The sequence below is a fragment of the Pan troglodytes genome, chromosome 5 (genome assembly GCF_028858775.2).
Source record: "Pan troglodytes isolate AG18354 chromosome 5, NHGRI_mPanTro3-v2.0_pri, whole genome shotgun sequence".
In the NCBI taxonomy this organism is placed as follows: Eukaryota; Metazoa; Chordata; class Mammalia; order Primates; family Hominidae; genus Pan; species Pan troglodytes.
In genome coordinates, this window is record NC_072403.2 from 157772482 (window position 1) to 157795496 (window position 23015).

General features: G+C 35.1%; 1 protein-coding gene across 11 annotated transcripts in view; it reads right to left on the bottom strand.

The window, feature by feature from the left end:
• SHPRH (SNF2 histone linker PHD RING helicase) overlaps nt 1-23015 on the bottom strand; it is a 124969-nt gene that overhangs the window by 56968 nt on the left and 44986 nt on the right. For 10 of the 11 annotated variants that reach the window (XR_001718796.3, XM_054686384.2, XM_001172976.7 and 7 more), the window contains 5 exons: nt 22640-22865; nt 20816-20959; nt 19613-19714; nt 14891-14962; nt 11858-12046 (listed from right to left, as the gene is read on the bottom strand). Coding sequence is in view for 10 of the 11 variants with exons in the window: in XM_054686384.2 (XP_054542359.1) it covers nt 11858-12046; nt 14891-14962; nt 19613-19714; nt 20816-20959; nt 22640-22865 (733 nt within the window). In the remaining variant the exon portion in view is untranslated. Of the gene's footprint in view, nt 1-8709; nt 8874-11857; nt 12047-14890; nt 14963-19612; nt 19715-20815; nt 20960-22639; nt 22866-23015 lie in introns of those variants that run through there. The other variant, XM_054686382.2, reaches the window with a different exon arrangement.

The following is a 23015-nucleotide window of genomic DNA, read 5'->3' on the forward strand; positions in this document are numbered from 1 at the left end:
TCCTGGGCGCAAGTGATCCTCCCACCTCAGTCTCCCGAGTAGCTGGGACTACAGGTGTGCACCACCACACCTGGCTACTTTTAAATTTTTTTTGGTAAAGACAGAGTCTTATTATGTTGCCCAGGCTGGTCTTGAACTCCTGGCCTCGAGTGATCCTCCTGCCTTGGCCTCCCAAGGCACTGAGATTATAGGCATGAGTCACTGCATCTGGCCATAACTCCTTTTATTTCTAAATTATCCAGTCTCAAATATTCTGTTATGGCAACATAAAACAGACAAAGAAAAATAGGAAAAACAATTCTAAAACTCATATGGAACCACAAAAGACCCTGGATAACCAAAGCAATCTTGAGCAAAAAGCTAGAGATACCACACTCCCTGATTCTAAAACACATTTTAAAACTACAGTAATAAAAATAGTATGCTACTGAAATAAAAACAGACATACAGACCAATGGAACAGGAGAGAGCCCAGAAATAAACCCACACTTACACAGTCAACCAATCTTTAACAAAGATAAGAAGATCACACAATGGGGAAAAAACAGTCTCTTCAATAAACTGTGCTGAAAAAACTAGTTATCCACATGCAAAAGAATAAAACTGGACCCTTATCTCACCGCATATACAAAAATCATCTCAAAATGGATTAAAGACTTAAATATAAGACCCAAAACTACAAACTACTTGACAATGATCTTGGTAAAGACTTTTTGGATATGACCCAAAAAACTCAGGCAAGAAAAGCAAAAAGATAAATAGGATCGCATTAAAGTTAACAAGCTTCTGCACAGCAAAGGAAATAATCAACAAAGACAATCTACAGCAAAGAAGAAAATATCTGCAAACCACACATGTGATAAGGAGTTATTATCCAAAATATACCAGAAACTCAAACAACTCAACAGCAAGAAAACAACCTGAGTAAAAAATGGGCAAAGGACCTGAAAAGATATTACTCAAAAGAAGACATACAAACAGGTAACAGGTCTAGGAAAAGGTGCTCAACGACCCTAATCATCAGGGAAATACAAATTAAAACTACACTGAGATACACCACCTCATTCCTGTTAGAATGACTATTATAAAAAAGACAAGAGATAAGTATTGGTGAGAAGGTGGAGAAAAAGGAAACCCTTGTACACTATTGGGAATACAAATTAGTAGAGCCATTTTGGAAAATAGTAAAGAGGTTTCTCAATATATTAAAAATAGAACTACCACACAATCCAGCAGTTCTATTTCTGGGTATATATCCAGGGGAAATTAAATCAGCATGTGGAAGAGATATCTGCAATCTCAAGTTAATTTCAGCATTATTCATGGTAGCCAAGACATGGAATCAATATAAGTGTCCATCCACTGATGAATAAATTTTAAAACAGGTTATATATACACCATGGAATATGTTTTTACCTGACAGTAAATCGATCCTGTCAGGTGAGATAACATCTATGTACCTGAAAGACACCATGCTAACTGAAATAAACCAGGCACAGAAAAGACAGATACTGCATGATCTCACTTATATGGGATATCTAAAAACATTTAACTCACAGAAGCAGAGAGCAGAATGGTGGTTACCAGAGGCTGGAGTTTGTGGGGGAAGGGAGTGGGTTAAATGGTGCAAAGTTTTAGTTAGACAGAAGGAACAGATCTAAAGATCTATTATACAGCATGGTGACTACAGTACATAATAATGTATTGTATACCGTTGTCCCTTGGTATTCATGGGGAGTTCTAGGATCCCCATTGGATATCAAGATCTGCAGATGCTAAGTGCCTTACATAAAATGATAGTATTTACATATAGCCTACACACATCCTTCTGTATACTTTAAAATCATCTCTGTATTACTTACAATACTGAATACAATGTAAATCTTACGTAAATTATTATAGTGTCTTTTAAAAATTTGTGTTTTTTAAATATGCTGTATTGTGATTTTTTATTGTTGCTGGGTTTTTCTTGAGTATTTTTTATCCGTGGTTAACTGAATCCGCTGATGCAGAATCTGCAAATGTGGGGGGCCAACTATACTTGAAAACTGCTAAGAAGGCAGATTTTAAATGTTCTTATCACAAAAATTGGTTAAGTATGTGAAGTGATGGGTATGTTAATTAGCTTGATTCAATCCTTCCATAATATCTACATATATTAAAACATCATGTTGTATACTACCATAAATATATACAATATTTCATTTGACAGTTAACAAAGAACCATATGAGGAACTGGATATACAAAGATGAAAAAATACACTCCCTTGTCTCCAAATACATAACACTCTAACGCGTGTTACAGAATATGGAGAAAAACATAAAAGGATGGTTTATCTGCTGGTTTGGCAATTGAAATGAATGTTTTATACCGCCTTAATGCGCACTACACACATTCTACTGCTCTTTTTCATGTTTCTTCTATCTTAAATATGTAAATAAACTTGGGTTCAAATCTGCCAGCTTCTGAGAAGACTATTCAATGTGGTTACTGCTATAGAAAGCAAATATTCACATTGTTAAAAAAAGATAAGATTAAAACAGGAAAAAGGGAATGGGTTACATATAGGCAAGGCTGCTTGCAAAAAAGCAAAAAAGTAACAAAAGTTAATGTGGATACCAATCTATTCCTGTGCAAGCTGTTAACACAGTATGAACATTCTCAAGACAGGTAAACTGGTAGCCTCTGGCAAACTCATTATTTAGCTACAGCAGTAAACAGATGCAAAGTTAAGCTGGAATGTTATGCATTAGGGAAGAGTGTACATGGGAACAGAAATCCCATACAACTGCTAGATAATCTCTTAATATATTAGGTTGATAAAGTTGTACTTAACTATAAGCACCTGTGTCCTCTTCTGACATTACTGTCCCTTTCCTTACTCCCATCCTTTCTCCTTAGTCTCTTCAGCACACACACACACCCTAATCCTAACTTTGTGCTTATTGCTTGGTTTTCCTTCATGTTTCTGAAACATTAATGACCAAGGTCCAGCTTTGGAATAACGACACAGCTTCTGCCCTTTACCCTCACTGACTGTATCTTTGCCGTTCTTCTCTCTAAGGCACTAATTCTCTCTAAGGTCAACTAGAGAACTCGGATGGGAGACATACAAAGTGTTACCAGTCAGCGCAAGGCTGTTATCTCTCCTGGTTTTCTGCTCAAGTCAGCAGCCAGGAGAATTAAAATATTTAAAAATAAAGAAGTGAAGTAAAGTGAAGTCTTTCACTTTCTGGAAAATAAAGTACAAAGTTAAAAGCTCCAGAATTTGGGGCAGGAAGTCAACACACTGAAAAAACAGTAGAGACCCACTAGCGCCAAAGGCCAATAAAGAATATTTCTAATGAAGTTTGGCCTGGAAGTCACTTAGTAACACAACTCAAGATCAGAAATGTCATGTGGCTTCTTATCTGCTCTAACAGGTGCCACTAACTTATTTTTATCACAGAGTTAAATCTGATTGGAATAAGGTGTTCTATAGTTGCAGCCTCCTGTTGTAAAATGTGGAGAACCTAAACTTTGAATTACAAGTTGTTAAATGTGTTAAAATGACAGAAAATTCAGTTTTGTTTCTTTGCCATAAATTCAGTAGACTGAAAAAAATTCTTCTAATAAACCAACCAAGTAGCATCTGATCTAGATTTTAATCCTCTCCCCTCCAGAATGAGATGACCTATTTTACCGATGTAATTTCAGAGGAAGGAAGTACTTTTCATGCACTGAAGACTTATTATTGGGGAAAAAAGAGGGCGCAATATTAATGGTAAAAATCTGAGTATTGGTGTAGAAAGATACACTGTAGCTTGGCTTTACTCTAGACTATTCAATTGTTTACACAGACTATTCAATTGTTATCCATCCATGCATTCAAATACTTACTGAGTGCCTATTATATGCCAGGTATTGTTCCAAATGCCTCATACAAAATAGTGAATAAAACAACATCCTTACCTCATGAACAAGTCCTCTACCTTTTAATGGAGTTTACACTCAACAAATGATTTTTTCATAAAGATAAGTTTTAGTTTATATCTTAGAAGTCTCTACTGTGTGTTCAATTTATTGCAAGCTATGGCTAACTTTAACATGAGGCTAACAGTTCAGAATTACAAGTATTAACTTGGCCAGTGAACAGAAATAGAAATGGTATTTTTTTTGCAATTATATTTAGTCATGACATATTTTAACAAAAAATATACAACTGCATTCCAAATTTACCAGTTAATGTTCATGTTATATAAAACGTATATAAGAATATTTAGATAAATATATTTAAATATAATCACTTCTGGATTATATTTACCAAATTATTTTATTCCTATTTTAAACTCAGAATTTCATAATCAGTTTTTTTCACTCAGATGTTTATTTTAATTATATTTTAAAAGTGTGAGTCAGATGTCACAAATGATCTTTATAATTGAGCAAAAATTCAAATAAAAAAAACAATAGAATTCCACATGTAGAGTTCTACACATAGTATGGCTAGGCTTCTCTGTGAGTTGGAATGTAGAGATACAGAGTTTTTTTCTCTACAAAAAGGCTGTATAAGATATCTCTATTATCAAGAGATATGCTTGCTAAAAATGCAGATTTCTGGACCACATCCCAGGTCTAATGAGTCAAAGTTTATGGAGATAGAGCCTGAACAAAAATATTTATTTTAAAAAGCAGGCCAGTTGATGGTCAGATACTTAAAAGTTTGACAAAAAAAGCAATTGTGTAGCATGTGGTGGGTGGGAAGGGTACTGTATTGCTGTCACTATAACTATGTAGTGGCTGTATCTATTTTCTCCCGGACGGAAATTTCTTATTATCTAAGACTCTTGACCAGTATATAGGGTCAGGGTTTCCACTGGCAAAACGCTTTGTATAAAACCTAGCCAAATGTAAGACACAGGGAACAAGACATGTGGGCCATATGTTCTGCCAGGAGGCCTACTTCACCATCCAAAATGCCTGGCAGTTGTCAGAACTTGCAAGGGGAATTTTGTTTACTTTGTGAGATGCTCAGTAGGTTCCAAAGGTCATTTAGGAATACCATCACACTGTTGCTAGGGAAGAAATGGTCTTCAACTTAAGTGCATCCACCGAACAGGACATTTGTGATCCCAGTATTCATTTTATATCTATGGTCAATCAACAGCATTCCTTACATTGTAAAATCTCTTATTTCCAAGAAATACTACTTAAAAATGTCTACTACTAATAAATAATAGTTTTATGCTTTCCAAATATCTTTTATCCACAAAAAAGCTATATGATTAAGCATTATGTACGATATACAGTTTGCTATGTCTGAGAATCTTGACATAAATACAGTGAAATAACCATTTCAGAAATAAATTTTATATTTCAGATAATATAAACATTTCAATTAAATAAAAAATTACTTGTCAGTATTGCTTGTTAAAGATCAACGATTTGATAATCAACAGTAATATAAAGAAAAAAACTAGGTTTAGAAATAATTGGAACTAGTAGTTTCTAAAATTTGAAAATAATGCCTTAATTATTTACACAAAGCCATCTTTATTTACATACTAATCCAAAATAGGCAATATGATCATTTATGTGGAAGTTTCAGAGAGTCACAAGAGAGGGGTGAAGTCTCAGAATACAATAAGCTGATGTTTCAAGGAGGAAGTGACAGACAGCAGGCCACAAATGTGACAGAAGTCAGAAGAAGAAACAGGAAGCACAAGGCAAATGTGGCAGACACAAATGGTAACAGAAAAAGCAGTGAAGAGCCAACCTAAACATGGCGTGAAGCAATGTGACGACGTCGAGGAGGGATAAAATTTGCCCGCACAATGGTACAATAGTCTTATGTTTAAGAAAAGGAAATGTAATTACATGTGCATCTATGATAAAAAGGGAAATTATCTTTAGTAAATTCTATAATCTTAATTTTTTTTAAAAGATGCTTCAGTTAATTCACGTGTTCATCAATACTCATGAAAGACAGCGAGAAGTGAGAGCACAATAAACAGTATTTATACACCGATATCCCTGCTCCAACAGCACAGCACATGTAACTGTGCCAATCTCTATCCTGGGTGTCTACGAAAGCTGCCATAAAATGAACAGGTGTTTGGATTTGATGGGCTCAATGACTCAGTTTCGTAGAGGCTGTGCTGTTTACCGGTAGCTAGAGCAATCACTTCCTTAACCTCTCTGCGCAAAACCTGACACAGCAGTTCTTTCTTATGCCAGTTCCTTGTACTGTGATGCATGCTGTCACCTAAGGGTGAGCCACCTCTTCTTAGCCACAAAGGCCATCTGTGGCCCTTGAGATGCTGTGGCCAGAGGAAGAGAAAGAAGAGAAAAAAGGAAGGGCTAAGAAAGACTATCTTTATGGAAAGGAAAGGAGAAACTATAGGGGTGGGAAGAAAGGGAGAGAGGGACTGGGAAGCAGCATAGCTCCTAAGTGCAGGCAGGATAAAGAATAACTGTCAAATGCCTCAGGGCTGCACCATAAGTCACCTACTTCTTCATTCAATAACTCTTTGGTATTTGCTTTAAAAATACAGTCCTCCCTCAGTATCTGTGAGGGACTGACTGCTTCCAAAACCCCTGTGGATACCAAAATCCCAGGATGCTCAAGGCCCTTATATAAAATGATGTCATATTTGCATATAACATACACACATCCTCCTGTATACTTTAAATCATCTCTAGATTACCTCATATAATCCCTACACATCATTTCATTTGCGTGGATTCAATGTAAACTCAGCATGCTGCAAATTCAAGTTCTGCTCTTTAGAACTTCATGGAATTTTTCTTTTTCCAAGTATTTTTGATCTATGGTTGGCTATATCCACAGATACACAGGGCTGACTGTAAAATGTATTCAGGGGATTCACAGAGAGGGAACAGGACTAGATGATCCTTAGGTCATGATGCTCTCATCACGTATCCTTGCCTGTTCTGTTATTCCCATACTGTCCTGCACTTCCTTCCTGCTTGTTTACCCTCTAATTTTTCTCCTTTCACTCCTGGACCTTTCACTGGCGCCCCCTGGAACCCGTATTTTATGAAACAAATTGTTTCATATTTTCTACCTCTTGTAGAAATACTGCTCTTCACTTCCCTGCTTTAATTAGAACCTGGCTATCCTCTAAGCATACTGATCTCTCAGCAGCCCTTTTGAGTGAAGGCTTTGAGTGTTGCATTTGAGTGCTGGTCCACAAATGCAGGTTTCAGAGCATTAGTTCTCATTTGTGTAACAACTTCCATTTTTTGAGCCCCCTGAAGCCCAGTTATCCCAACTCTACCCTTTGCTATAATTTATTGAACCCTACCCTACATTCACTAAAGAACTTTGGTGCCTAATTTACTCTATACCTCAACTCTAGATATTACATACTGTCTGCTTGGACAGCTCATCCAAAATTCAGGTCTCACTGTTTCATCTTCTAGCATCTTTTCTTCTCCACCTCACTTGAGTCACCTACTTCTACAGTCACATCTGGCAGACCTGTCCTCTCTGGAATGACTATGATCTCCCATTCTCAGATAAGAACACCTATGCTTATATCTTTTGTGCTCAATAGCCCAATTTATACCTGTTATTTGACTTCAATGAAACTCTACTTTCTATACATCAACATTCTCCTTCTTTTCAAGAAACTTGTATTACAAATTATCCTTTCTCCTATATCTTAACAGTCTATCCTTTTTTCACTGGAGACTAAACATGCTCAAGAATCTTTTCTCTTAAACAGAACAACAACAAAAAAGTGATGTCTTTCTGCTTTCATATGTTCTGGTTACAATTCTGATTCTATCTCACAGTTAAGTTTATGAAACAGTTGGGCATTTTTTCTACTTGTTGACTTCCTGCTCATCCCGCAATCCCTCCCAATCTGCTTTCTGCCTCTACATTTGTATTAAAAGAGCTCCTTCTAAAGTCATCAGTGACCTCATTAGACAAATTAGTCCACATTGTAGTTGATCCACCTTCAGCACTACTGTCTCCTCACCGAAGCAGAGCTTCCCTGTGGTCTTTGTTGCCAGCGTACCCCCCTGGATTGCCTGTCCCTAGTTGCTCCTTCTCATTTTCCAGCCCTCCCAACTTGATTCAATCTTTTAAAGTTATGGACTTCATAGGACTCAATCTGAAGCAAACTTTTCTATTAGTGACTCCAAATTTTGTATCTCCAGCTCCACATATCAACACTTTTCTGGATAGTTCTACTTGGATGTCTTAGGCACCTTAAATATGATATGTCTAAATGTATTCCTCTTCCAAATATCTTGTATCATTAGCTATACCATTACCCACCTGCTTATTCACATCAGAAACGAGGGGTGATCTATGAAATTTCCTTCACTAATGCTGCCAACATTCTCTAACTTTATTCTAAATATGTCTAGAATATACCCACTTCTCTCCATTTCTACTGCCATCAGCCAAATCAAAGCCGCCATTACTCCTGCTGTAGCCTCCTAAACTGCTCTCTCCAAATTTCTTCTGCTCTATTCTGTTCATCATCTGTTTTCCACACGAGAGATCTTTTTGAAATCCAAATGTGATCATGATACATCCCTGCTTATAATATTTAATGGCTTTCTCCTTAAATAAAAACAAAATTCTCAAATGTTCAGGTGGCCCTTCAACATCTGGTCCCCTAGTTAGGTCTCCAGGCTCATTCAACTGCATTCTCCTTGCTTTCTACACTTCAGCCACTCAGATCCATTTGAGTCCTTGTCTTAGGCTTTTCCATGCACTGCTCTCTTCTGGTTTTCTTTTTCTCTGTCTGGGAGCCGACCTATTCTCTCCTCAGGCTGACTAATTCATCATTCATCCTTTAGATACCTGCTTAACTGTCGTTCCCTCAGAGACTTCAGGTTTTTCCTTTTTCTCCTTAAAAAACAAAACAAAAAAACAGGATACATGTACAGAATATGCAGGCTTGTTACACAGGTATCCATGTGCCATGGTAGTTTGCTGCACCTATTTAGCTGCCCTCTTAGTTCCCTCTCCTTACTCCCCTGCCCCAACAAGCCCTGGTGTGTGTGTTGTTCCCTTCTTTGTGTCCATGTGTTCTCAGTGTTCAACTCCCACTTACGAGTGAGAACATGTGGTGTTTGGTTTTTTGTTCCTGTGTTAGTTTGCTGAGGATGATGGCTTCCAGCTTCATCCATGTCCCTGCAAAGGACATGATCTCATTCCTTTTTATGGATGCATAGTATTACATGGTGCATATGTACTACATTTTCTTTATCTAGTCTATCATTGATGGGCATTTGGATTGGTTCCATATATTTGTTATTGTAAATAGTGCTGCAGTAAACATTTGTGTGTATATGTCTTTATAGCAGAATGATTTATATTCCTTTGGGTATATATGCAGTAATGGGATTGCTGGGTCCTATGGGATTTCTGTTTCTAGATCCTTGAGGAATCACCATACTGTCTTCCACAACGGTTGAACTAATTTATATTCCTACCAACAGTGTAAAAACGTTCCTATTTCTTCACAGCCTTGCCAGCATCCATTGTTTGTTGACTTTTTAATAATCGCCATTCTGACTGGTGTGAGATGGTATATCATTGTGGTTGTGATTTGCATTTCTCCGATGATCAGTGATGAACTTTTTTCATGTTTGTTGGCCACGTAAATATCTTCTTTTGAGAAGTGTCTGTTCATGTCCTTTGCCCAATTTTTGATGGGGTTGTTTTTTTCTTATAAATATGTTCACATTCCTTGTAAATTCTGGATATTAGACCTCTGTCAGATGGGTTGATTGCAAAAATTTTCTCCCGTTCTGTAGGATGCCTGTTTACTGACGATAATTTCTTTTGCTCTGCAGAAGCTCTTTAATTAGATTCCCTTTGTCAATTTTGGCTTTTGTTGCAATTGCTTTTGGCATTTTTGTCATGAAGTCTTTGTCCATGCCTACGTCCTGAATGGTACTGCCTAGGTTTTCTTCTCGGATTTTTAGGGTTTTGGGTTTTACATTTAAGTCTTTTAATCTATCTTGAGTTAATTTTTGTGTAAGGTGTAAGGAAGGGGTCCGGTTTCAGTTTTCTGCATATGGCTAGCCAGTTTTTCCAGCCCCATTTACCCAATAGGATCCTTTCCCCATTGTTTGTTTTTGTCGGGTCTGTCAAAGATCAGCTGTAGATGTGTGGTATTATTTCTGAGGTCTCTGTTCTGCTCCATTGGCCTAATGTCTGTTTTGGTACCATTCTGTTTTGGTTACTGTAGCCTTGTAGTATAGTTTGAAATCAGGTAGCATGATGCCTCCAGCTTTGTTCTTTTGTAGTGCTTATCACAATTATAACACATTAATTATTTGTTAACATTTGTGCTTCCTGCCCCAACTCAAACTCCTTCACCAATCTCCACAAAAGTAGTAACCATATCTGTTTTATTTATGTGTATGCTGCGTCTATGAGGCCTAGCACACTGCCTGTGTGCTAGTACGTGTCCAATATATATGTGTGGAATGAATGGATGAATGCTTATTCTAACTGTGGAATTCTGTTTATCCCAACAGACTAAAGAGCAATATAACTGATATTTTCAGGTTTTACTCAAATAACAGCGAAAAAAGAGCAATTAAAAGTTCTTTAATGCAGCTACAGTTTTCTTGGGAGAAGGGTACCCTAATAACTGCTTAACTACTGGTAGTGAATTTCAACTTGTAGCTGATTCTACTTAAAAAACACATTACTTAAAAGGGAGGAGTACAAAAACTCAGAAGGAATTAATAAAGAATACTTCATCTTGCTTAAGAGTCAACCCCATCATTCTCCTATTCTCATTCTCTATTCCTTAAAGCCCACATTTGCTACTAAATTTAGATACCGATGTGTCCTTTGTTCAAGTTTGGTTAGAAAAAAATATTAAAAAAGCATATTTAAGGAAAAGAAAGAGCAAAATAATCTTGGCTTTTTATTAAATACCCCTTAAAAGCAGTAAATCCAATTACAGATCCAGTCTGGATATCACATTATAGTAATTTTCTTAAAATTCTGAATGAAGCATGGAAAAAAATTAGGAAAATAAAGCCAAAATTTGGCTTTATCCTGGAATATCAATCTATGCTGTTTAAAAAGCACATTACCGGCCGGGCGCGGTGGCTCACGCCTGTAATCCCAGCACTTTGGGAGGCCGAGGCGGGTGGATCACGAGGTCAGGAGATCGAGACCATCCTGGCTAACACGGTGAAACCCCGTCTCTACTAAAAATACAAAAAATTAGCCAGGCGTGGTAGCGGGCGCCTGTAGTCCCAGCTACTCGGGAGGCTGAGGCAGGAGAATGGCGTGAACCCGGGAGGCGGAGCTTGCAGTGAGCCGAGATCGCGCCACTGCACTCCAGCCTGGGCGACAGAGCGAGACTCCGTCTCAAAAAAAAAAAAAAAAAAAAAAAAAAAAAAAAAAAAAGCACATTACCTCTTTCTTGTAGCTGTCTTCATTAGCCAATTTATTTTATCCTTCTGTTTAGTTAGACACATCCTTTTTTCCTTACATTCAGGGATGTGTAAAAGAATGAGGAAAACTCTTTCTTTAAATAAATCTCTAATGTAACCAGACCTCTGTCTACTTGTGGTGGATAGAAATATTATAGAGGATAGGAAACTGTAATTTTAAGATGTTACATTTTAGTCACAGTGTACATGACTATCGCTAACCATATTTGAATAAGTGTTCTGTGTTCCTCCCACAATTAAAAATTACATGGTTAAGCTGAGGCTTTCAGGCAGTGTATCTACAGACAACAGTGGCGTCTACCTATTCACTGTCAAGCTTGTTCTGATGTTCATGCTTTCTTAATCCGATACTGCTTCCTATATTATATTGCCTTACCTATGCTTCTATGTGTTCCTGACCTACTTTACCTTCACAGGGATGTCCTCCTCCTGGTTTGCTTTCTCTGAGGTAAAGACATACGAGATTTCTTTGTGAGATGTGGTCTGGCGGCAGATTGCACACTTAATGGAGCTTCTGTGAGATCCCACGCTGTATTGTTCAATAATTATAGAAATGCATTCATTACAGAAACAGTGACCACAGGTCAGTACCGCCCACTAAAAAGAAAACAGAACAAGCCTTAGTGCTATCAAAGATGCCTTACAATTTATAAGTATATTAAAAAGAGATTCGCAATTTTTCCTCCTAAAGATTTCATGACATTAATATTCTTTGTCATAAAGCCAAGTTGTGCCTTCAAATTAATTTTTTATTCCAAAGTAAGTTTTCATAATCTTTAGTTCTGTTTATCCTAAAAGTGAGTATGATAGTCAGTCACCACTACTTTGTAGAAAGGTGGTGTTCTCATTTCTGTATTTGGGAAGAATGTAAATTAGTCCTTCAGCACTCTAACAACAGATATAACAGAGGGACTCAGAATATTAATTTGGAGATAATATCATACTCGATATGTTCCATTTAATTTAAAAAACAGATTTATATTTTCACACATTAGAGCACTTATATAGAAAATAATATGGGATAGTTAGTATCTCAAATTTATTTTGAAAATGGTTCTGGTTATTTAAAAAATTACAAACAAAAAGAAATTATTATTATTACTATTATTTTTTAGACATTCTTGCTCTGTCGCCCAGACTGGAGTGCAAATGATGCGGTCTTGGCTCACTGCAACCTTGCAACCTCCACCTCCAGGATTCAAGCAATTTTCCTGCCTCAGCCTCTTGAGTAGCTGGGATTACGAGCACCTGCTGCCATGACCAGCTAATTTTTGTATTTTTAGTAGAGAGGGGTTTCACCACATTGACCAAACTGGTCTCGAACTCCTGACCTCATGATCCATCCACTTTGGCCTGGGATTACAGGTGTGAGCCACCACGCCCAGCCAAAAAGAAATGTTTAAGAAACCCCTTGTCCTATTCGGGAAAAATAAAATAATCCTCTCTGAATCTCTGCAACATACCATGGAGACTTTTGCCCTCTTTGGCAACGAGAGACGTAAGAGCAATAGATTTAGTCTAGGTGTAAGTTCTAAAAGCTATGGCATCTTATAAATGTAGATTTAACCGTTTTCATCTGGTAAAAACAATAAGAAAAACTGAGTGTCTTTTGAGTGACAAAGCTTCTAAATACTTAAGCTATGTTTTTTTAAAGATTTGGACATGTATGGAAAGAAAGTGCGTACCTGGCCCACTTGAGATTCTTTGCTGGATCATCTAAGATGCTCTTTGGAAAAGAACTCACATTGAAAGAAGAGAAAATTGAGGTATATAAGCTTGGTTTTCAAACCACTATTTTGCCTATTATCAGCTAATACTATTCCTACTGTTCTCTAGCTGCGCCTCTGCCAGAGTCCACAGGAGTTGAGACTAATGAAATTGAAGAGCTGTTTTACTAGCATTTTTGTATGACACAGAGCAGCACTATATTGTACTTTATGTACCTCTAGTGCCACTGGGGTACTCTACCGGAAAGGAGTTTTGTGACCCACTAGAGCTCAAATGGACCAATTAAACATCAAGACAGGTCCACCTACATGTGCAATGGAGAAGAAGCAACGAGATACCTGGCACCTGAGCATTAGGAGTGACAGGAAGCTGACTGACCCAAACAGAAGAGACAAATGGCAATGCCTCCAGGCGCATCAGCTGGTACATATGGGTTATCTCTGATAGTCTAATTTAATAGCCCTAAATTAGAAGAGGGGGAGAACTGGGGATCCAAAAAGGAAAAAAAAAATACGGCTACTATATATTGTAAGTATGAACAGAGCTTGAAAAGTATTTTTATTACTATTATTGAAATCCAATATGGTCTTCCAAGTGCAGGAAACCTACGTTATGCTAGAATTAAATGAACTAATGTATATGAAAGAATTTTAAAAACTGAAAATGTTTAAGACAAAATGAAATATCTGAGACAGTCCAGTTGTATAAATCTTATTAAAACTAAAAGCAAAAAATACTACTTTATGTCATGATTTCTTCCATTTTTATCACAACTTTTATCAGTTTCATCACTGACTTTTGTCAGAAGTAACCAGCATTTGTACACTACTATTTTGCTCAGTTTCCAATGTAGTATCTCTCCCTTTAAGATGTATTAGCAAATAAAGTATTCTTGTGATCTCACCTTCTCCACCAATCTTGGAAACCAAAAGGTACTTTCTTCTTGATTATTACTGGTCAGAATATGGAATGCATATATTTACCTTTCAACTCTCAGTTCCATAGAAAAAAACAGCCAAGACTATCTCTACTTCTTCAACAGTAATAGGCTTATCTTTCAAATTTTCAAGAGCAATGAATAGTCTGATATATATATATATATATTTATCATAGAAAGCAGAAACTTGTATTTTCATAAATTGCAGTTCTCCTAGAGGAGAATATGGTTCTACCATGTTTATAGACATTATGTATACTAATATTCACAAAGGAATATATTTAATATAGTGGTCTACCAAAATCACATCTAAATTTCCCTAGGAGAGATTAATTTGTACTCTGAAGAACAAGTATTATGAGACATTAATACTGGCAAGTAAGAACTATGATTCTATACTAATGTAATACCTTAAGTAAATCTATGTGTGTTATATTACATTTCTGTATAATTATTGAATAACTATGTTAACCTGACAAAGTCAAATTACTGGACACAACCTTGTGACTGGAAACAATGTTCAAAACTGTGCATCTTTAATGAAAAAGATGGCGTCATTCTAGAAATATTTTTTCACTTCCCATTTAAGAAAAGCATTGCTCAAACATCTAATCCTAAGCAAGTCACCTAACCTCTAGTGCTATCTTTAAGATAATGGTAATACTTGCCTTTCATAGAAACTAGTGGTGAGAAAAACAAGAGAAAGATTTTATGTAGAAACCTTTGAAAACTGTAAGGTATTTTATAAATGCATGTGATGTTTATCATAATTTTACCTGTTTTCCTAGCTGTCGAGCACAGATTGGACAAGGTTCTGGATTAACACCTCCCGATGTTTTATCTTGAGACTATCCAAAAAAGAATTAAAAAATATATTAGTTACGTTTTTACATATAAAACCTGATACATGTTTTGCAACTCATTTATGGAAGTGAATACTGGCAATTACAATTTACATAATCTAACAATTTAGATGACCCATCCATCTCTATATTACCTAACAAGCTTATTCCTGAGACTTCCTTACAAATATCATTTATTCAAGGAGTGAACAAAAAAATGAAAACAATTTTAATCACACAGGTTGAATATCCCTAATCCAAAATCTGAAATCTGAAATGCTCCAAAATCCAAACTTTTTGAGTGCTGACATGACAATCAAGGTAAATGTTCACTGGAGCATTTCAGGTAACAGATTTTCAGATTAGGCATTTAAACAAATTGAACCAATGAATTATTCTTTTCCTCTGTTAATTATTGATTTTTATAAGTAAATCAATAATGTATGTATATATTTGCAGTTCTATAATGTCCATTTGATCTTACCATATAGATTCCAATTCATTTTACTATGTTGTCCACTCTTCCTTTTTACATATAATAAATCACCTACAAATTTAGTGGCTTAAAACAAACATATGATTCCCAAGATTCTACAGGTGATTTGGGGATGGGCTGAGTTGGCTGGGGTTGGATGGTCTATGATGGCCTCATGCTCATGTTTGGCAGTTGGTAGGCTATCTGGTCTGCAGGGAGGGCTGGGCTGAGCTGAGGGCTCTGCTGCTCAAGAAAGTAAACTAGGCTTTTTGAGATAGTCTCATGGAGTTCCAAAGAGCAACAAGAATGGGAGGGTCATTGCTGTAGCACTTTGTAAACAATCTACCATAATTCACAACAGCTCTTCTTTTCCAATATGTCAATAAAGAGTTGACATTTATATAAATGGTGAGATTATAAATATTTTAGGCCTTGTGGGCCATATGATCTGTGTTGTAACGACTCAATTCCGCTAATGTGGCATGAATGCAGCCATAGACAATACGTAAATGAATGAGTGTGACCATATTCCAATAAAACTTTACTTACGAAAAAAGGCAGTGGGCTGAATTTTTCCCATGCATGGTAATTTGCAGATCCTTAAGTTAAAGAAGTTATAAATTTTTCTCTAAGCACTGTCACATATTTTTACTTTCACTCAGTTCAGAGTATTTTCTAATTTCCATTTTGACTTCTTCTTTGACCCATGGGTTATTCAGAAGTATCCTGTCAATTTCTATTAAACTTTTAGGGATTTATCCAGTTATCTTTCCATTACTGATTTCTGGTTTAAATTTCTCTTCAGTCAGAAAACATACTCTCACATACTTTTAAGAGCTGCTTTTTGAATTAGCATAAGGTCTATTTTGATAAATGTTCCACGTACACCTAAAAAATATGTATTCTGAAGCTGTTGGGTGTAATGGTCTGTGTCAGTTGGGTCATATTTGTTCATTAGTGTTCAAATGTTCAATATCCTTACGGACTTTCTTGTCCATTCCTCTGAAGGAATCTTAAAATAGATTAAATTATCTTAAATAATTACATTATTTTAATAAATTTTATAAATTTTAATAAACTTATAAATAAATTTATAATAAATATAATTATAAATATATTTTTGGCAGAATTACAAATACATAATTATAAATATAAATAAAATATAATACAATTATAATAAATTTTAATAAATTTAAATAAATTAAATTAAATCTTAAAATAATCCTCTGCTTACCTCTTTCCTTTGTGCTACTGACATATATTTTAGTTCTATATAAGTTGTATAACCCATAAGACAGCATTGTTGCTTTTAAATAGTCAATATCCTTGCATATTTATCTACATATTTAAGCTTTTGCTCTTCATTCCTTACTGTAGTTGCATCCTTCAATCTGAAATAATTCTCCTTCCATCCAAAGAAGTTCCTTTAATATTTATTGTGATGTGTGTTAACTGGAGATGAATTCTTCCAGTTTGTGTTTGTCTGAAAATATCCTTATTTCACTTTTTTTTAAAAAAAGGAAATTTTCTTTAAGTATAGAACTCTAGGTTGGCTGTTTTTTTCTTTTAGCATTTTGAAGATGTTCCAATGTCAACTGGTTACATAGAGAAACTATGGAAAATACCGAAACATCTTTAAAGGTGAAAAGAAAAACATCTCTATGTAGCCACCAGTTTTATTAGTGCTCCTTTGTAAGTATTAAATGTTTTATCTCTCAACTTTTTTTATTTCTATTTTTCATTATTTTTGGTTTCCAGCAGTTTGACTATGATGTATCTAGGTAGTATTTTGTTTTTTTATTTCTATTTTTCATTATTTTTGGTTTCCAGCAGTTTGACTATGATGTATCTAGGTAGTATTTTGTTTTTTTCTTTACTTATTCTGCTTAGTGTTTCTGAACTTCTTGAATCTTTAAGATATTTGTCATAATTTTATCAGTTTTAGAAAATTCTCAGCTATTATCTCTTCAAGCTTCTGTCCTATTCTCTTTTCTTCTTGAACTTCAATTACAAGTATGCTAGATCTATGAAATTACAAGTATGCTAGATCAAACAACTGTGTCTCAAATCTCTTTTGCCCTATTTTGTTCTTTTTCTATCTATGCCACTTCAAATTGGGTATTTTCTATTGTACTGTACTTGAGTTCATGAATCCCATCTTTTTCTGTGTCTGGTCTCCAATGAGTTTTTGATTTCAGATACTGTATTTCTGCAGTTCTATAATGTTCATTTAATCCTACTGTATAGATTCCAGTTCATCTTATGTTGTCCAGTTTTCCTTTTCCTTTCTTTCACATACAGGTTGAGCATTCCAAATCCAAAAATCTGTAATCTAAAACGCTCTAAAATCATAAACTTTTTGAGTGCTGATGCAATGCTCACAGGAAATGCTCACTGGAGCATTTCCAGTTTTGGATTTGAGATGTTCAACCTACATAAAATTGTTGACAGATATTGTTAAAGTGCTTTTAAGAAAAGCTTATATAAATTTATATTTCCATTGGTAATGCATAAAATGTATCCATTCCCTGCCCTTTTTCACCACTGGGGTGTGTAATCATTTAAAAAATCTGTGCCTAATTGTTGGCAGAAAATAGCACCTGTGTAATTTGATTTTCCATCATTATAGATTAAATGCTTTTTCTTTTATTAATAGCCAAATTGGATTTTCTTAGGTAGAATATTTATATCCTTAAAATTTTAGGTTTTAAAAAATATTTTAACATATAAACAATGACGTACAAGATAACTGTCTTTTTATTTTGACTATCATATTTGAAGCATAGAAATCTTACATTTAAAAAACTTATGCTCAGGAATGTTGAGACATTTTTCCTGTTATCTTTTTTTTTTGAGATGGAATCTCACTCTGTCGCCTAGGCTGGAGTGCAATGGCGCAATCTCAGCTCACTGCAACCTCTGTCTCCCAGGTTCAAGCGATTCTCCTGCCTCAGCCTCCTGGGAACTGGATTACAGGCGTGTGCTACCATTCCAGCTAATTTTTTGTATCTTTAGTAGAGACGCGGTTTCACCATGTTGGCCAGGCTGGTCTCAAACTCCTCGGCCTCTCAAAGTGCTGGGATTACAGGCGTGAGCCACCATGCCCAGCCTGTGTTATCTTCTTAATGTTAGCAATTTGCATGAAACTTTTTAATTTTTTTCTTCTTTTTATCTTTCAGAATAAGTGTTGGTAATCATAACAGTAATAATGATCTTAATAATATTAATAGCAGCAAAAACCTAGAAAGTGCTTAATAGATCAGAAACTACTCTAGCATTTTACATGTATTAATTCACACAATCCTCAAGACAGCCCTATACTATAAAGTAGTGTTGACATCATTCTCATTCTACTGATGATGCGAGGAAAGGTGAATAACTTAAATAAAGTCACATATCTAGAAAACAGTTGAGTCACGATTCAAAATTGGGCTGTCCAGTTCCAAAGTCTACCTTCTTAGTCGCCATGCTATATCTATAATGAATGTCTAACTTTTCGTTTTGTCTGAGATTTACTGATTCACTTAAGTATATGTTATACCAGTTTCCAGAAGAATTCAAATCTATATCTTGTCCTCACTTGCCCTATCCAAATATTTACTACTATATCTTGCCCCTAGAAGGTTCTCTGCCAACTAGCAAAATATGAATTCCTGCAATAAAATGAAATTATATTTAATCAATGACCCAATTCATCAGTGTCCAGTATAATACTCAGATCATAACTCAGAACATGTGTTTTGAATTACTTAATATTTGAAGTCTACCTTTATTACCATGTACTCTGATTTAGTAGCTTTCCAAACACACTTCAGTTTCAAATAAGAAATTACGACATATTTTTGTACTGATGAATGAATGCATGTGTATAAATTGCATTATGCCAGTTTCACCGAGATATGTTTTAATACTTTTACTATTCAAGGCTTTGAACTACAGTCCATTTACATTGTTCTCTACTATCGAGTGCATGCCTTCTATATCATCTGCATAATAAATTTCTATAGATACAATATTCTTTTGTGATCTCTGAAGCTATTGTAGAGACATAGGTAGTGTTCTGACTCATATAACACAAAATACTAATTACAACAATTTGCACCATTAATTATGAAAGGAGTCACTAAAGTGGTTTATGATAATGCAGCATAGGAAAAAGTAGCATGTCTTAGAAACAATACCTTCTCCAAATTAGTTAGGTAAAGAAGCTGCCCAAGTTTTTTCTGAAGCTGTGATGTAGCAACGGCTTTATCATTTAGTAGTTTTATTCGGTTTTGTTCTACCTAAAGAAAATAAAAATAAAAACTTCTTTATTCTTTCAGAAAGACAGTTAAATTATATTAAATATGGACAATTCTCCAGTAATACAAATGTATTCTGTTTTTTAAAAAAACCTATTTACATTGTAAAACACAAGTTTTCAAAATGGATACTAGATAATATATTTCAAATGATTTTTTTTTTTTTTTTTGCTTTATGAAAGGCACAATTCAATGCAGAGTTCTTTTAAATAGGAAGTGTCCCTATGTACCTGAAGTCAGATAAAAATAAACTCAAATTCTATTATGTACCATTTTTTTCAGTAATACATACACGGGATAAAGAAAAGTTAACTGATTTGTTGCTCTGGCCTCAGTGATTTCATGAAATCCAGGAAAGAATTTCTCTGCCCTTCTTTCCTCTGTCCCCCTGGTAGAATACAGCAGACAGAGAAGGAACACTCAAACAAAACGAATTTATTTTCTCAGAAAAACTTCTTCAGAATTCACATTTAAGTGAGATAGTATATAATGAATATATCTAAATTTTTCCAAGTTACAGTCTCCAAGCTGTACAGAAACAGACTTAAGGCACTAAACAAATAAGGAATAAAAATGAATTATAAAGGAAATAATCTTTTAATGGAGAATAAAAGAGATTGGTGGAGTAATGTTTTTAAACCTGAGTTACAAAGTTATTAGACGGTAAGCTGTTAATATTAGTTCATCATTAGCAAAAGAAACACTGCAAAAGAAAAGGTTTCAGTTGTTTTTAAGGAAGATTTTTCTAGTTCTGATAAAACTGAGGTGACAAAAATCTCTAAAATGTGACTGAGAATATCTACTGGTCTTAAGCACATACAAGGTTTTAAACTCAAAAACAGATGAATGTGCAACCAAAGATGCCCCAAAATAGTGAACACTAAGCATGTAATAGATATGAAATTGCTCATCTTTGACCATTTTTGGTCTACAAAGACAATTTTCTATGGGTCACATTAAAAATGGAGATTAAATACACACTTATAGTAGAGCTCAGTGCCCTGATTCTGCCTTTTCTATGGGTCTTAGATATCTGTGACATCTGCTTGCTGTTCCCTTTTCTGTGATTTACTTGCCAATTACCTCATGTGGTTCAATGATATGAAGAACAGGCGGATTAGGCTTTGGCTCCCTAGGATCACGCACTCTTAGTCGTTCTGTAGCCATTGCAAGTTCATCAACAGCAGACACACGATTCCTCAGAGCCATCCAATATTCATGAAGCAACTGAAGGAACAGAAAAGACAAACACAGTGGTAAAGCATGTAATTAAAACTGGTTAAAACCACCAAGATGTGCCTTAAGCAAAAGTCTTCAATGAGATCTTACACTTTTTCGCTATGTGTCTAACGTACAAGTAGTTCCTGGGGTCATTTTTAGGATGAAATGTGAATGAAAAAAATCTCTATAGGACACTGCCTCTTTAGATTCTCAGTAACAGAATATAAAGATTTCTTGCTAAGACCAAAAATCTTTATAAAGTCCAATTTTAGGCTGACAGAATCTCTTCTGTTTTATTTTTTAAAAATAGTTTTATTATAACATATTTCACATATTCAACTATGTATAAATGGCAACAAGAATACTAAAATATACAATCAAGTACTCATCATCTAATTGAAGAAAGAATAATATGAATTCCTTGGAAAGGCTCTGTGTGTTCTTTCTCAACTGTATCACTCTTTCCTCACATATTCCTCCTTCAGTACCCAACCATGGGGCAACCACTATTCTGAATTGTACTTATCCTGCTACACTTTTCATTGAACTTTTACTATGTGAAACATATTCTTAATAATTCAGTTATATATGTTTCTGAAATTCACAGAAATGGTATCAATCAGTATACATTTTTTGACAGGCTCTCTTCACTGACTTTACATTTTGAGGTAGATCTGGTAGATATGTACAGCAGGAGCTCATTCAATTGCTCTTCTGTGAAAAGGTCTGCAAAGTTATGCAGAAAATATGTACCAAGACCTGGGAGAACTGCACAATAAGCTCTCTTCTGGACAAAGGGTATGTGGCCAAACTGAGTCAAAAGGAAGAATACAGGGGCAACTGATCATCATACATAACACTTCTTCCAAGGCTTACTGTAATTAACTGTGTTAATGTGCTTTGTATTCACATGAGTAATGTGTGAGAAAAACATTATTATAAACCCATGATTTTGATGTTATAAATGTATTCCCCAATTTATGACATATGAACTGATAGTACAAATAACTATCTCTCTGCATAAAAATTTTTATCCTACTTTAAAAAGCAAGACTTTTAAAAAAAGAAATTGAATAAAAATGTCATTATAAATAAAACACTTCTTTCCTTCCTCTACCTATGTCACCTGTAAAGCAGTACAATGGATAACTAATCCAAATAAAACAATAATTGAAAATTAATGAATTGTGAAATCTCAAGTACAGAGTTATAATATGATGGAATCATTAAAGTACAAATATGAAAGGGCATATCGGGCTTTATTCATTGGAATGGTTTCCAAACTTATAGGATAAGAAGTATTTACTAGGTTCCCCAATCTTTAAGGTAGCTGATGCTTGCTTGTTATTCACAGAACAAAAACAAAACTCTAATTTCATATAATAGCAGTGGAAGATCAAGCTAATAATAGAATGAACACACTTTCACGGCTAAACAAAAAGTTTCATATAAGTTCCAGTTTAATAATGATTTTCTTTTAGTAATTTAATAAATAGAATGTCTTTGAGTATTATGGTATTTGCTATCCTTTTATTAAAACAGTTACATTTCAGGCAAAGAGAAATTATGCCACCTCAATCTCAAAAGAAGATTTTAAAAAACTGGAGAGAGAAAAAAAGTAGCAGTTAAAATTGATGTAAAAAAGAAGAATTTTTAATTTTGGAAGGAAGTTTTAAAATACTATACCTTATATTCCTTCTTCCATGCTTCAAAGAGATCCATTGAAGTGCTTCCTTCATCAACAAATTCAACATCAAACCTATGTGATTTTGCAAATGATAGTATTGCTTTCATAGATCGCTCTGTCTCACTTATTGCCCAGAGACCCCGGGTGGTGGTAGGTGCTCGATCATCCACCAGTCCTTCTTCATCTTCTATCATCTCCTCAAATATTGCAGTCTGGCCTTTGACTCTGAAAACATACCAGAACAAAACAACAGTAACTGGTATCAGTGAGTGAAAAGCAACCTTCAATGTGAGTTCTAAAAGAACATGTTTGCAAGTCTTTGGAAAAACCAAAGCAACCTTGAAAAAGCTGAAAACATCATAAATTTGGCCAGTT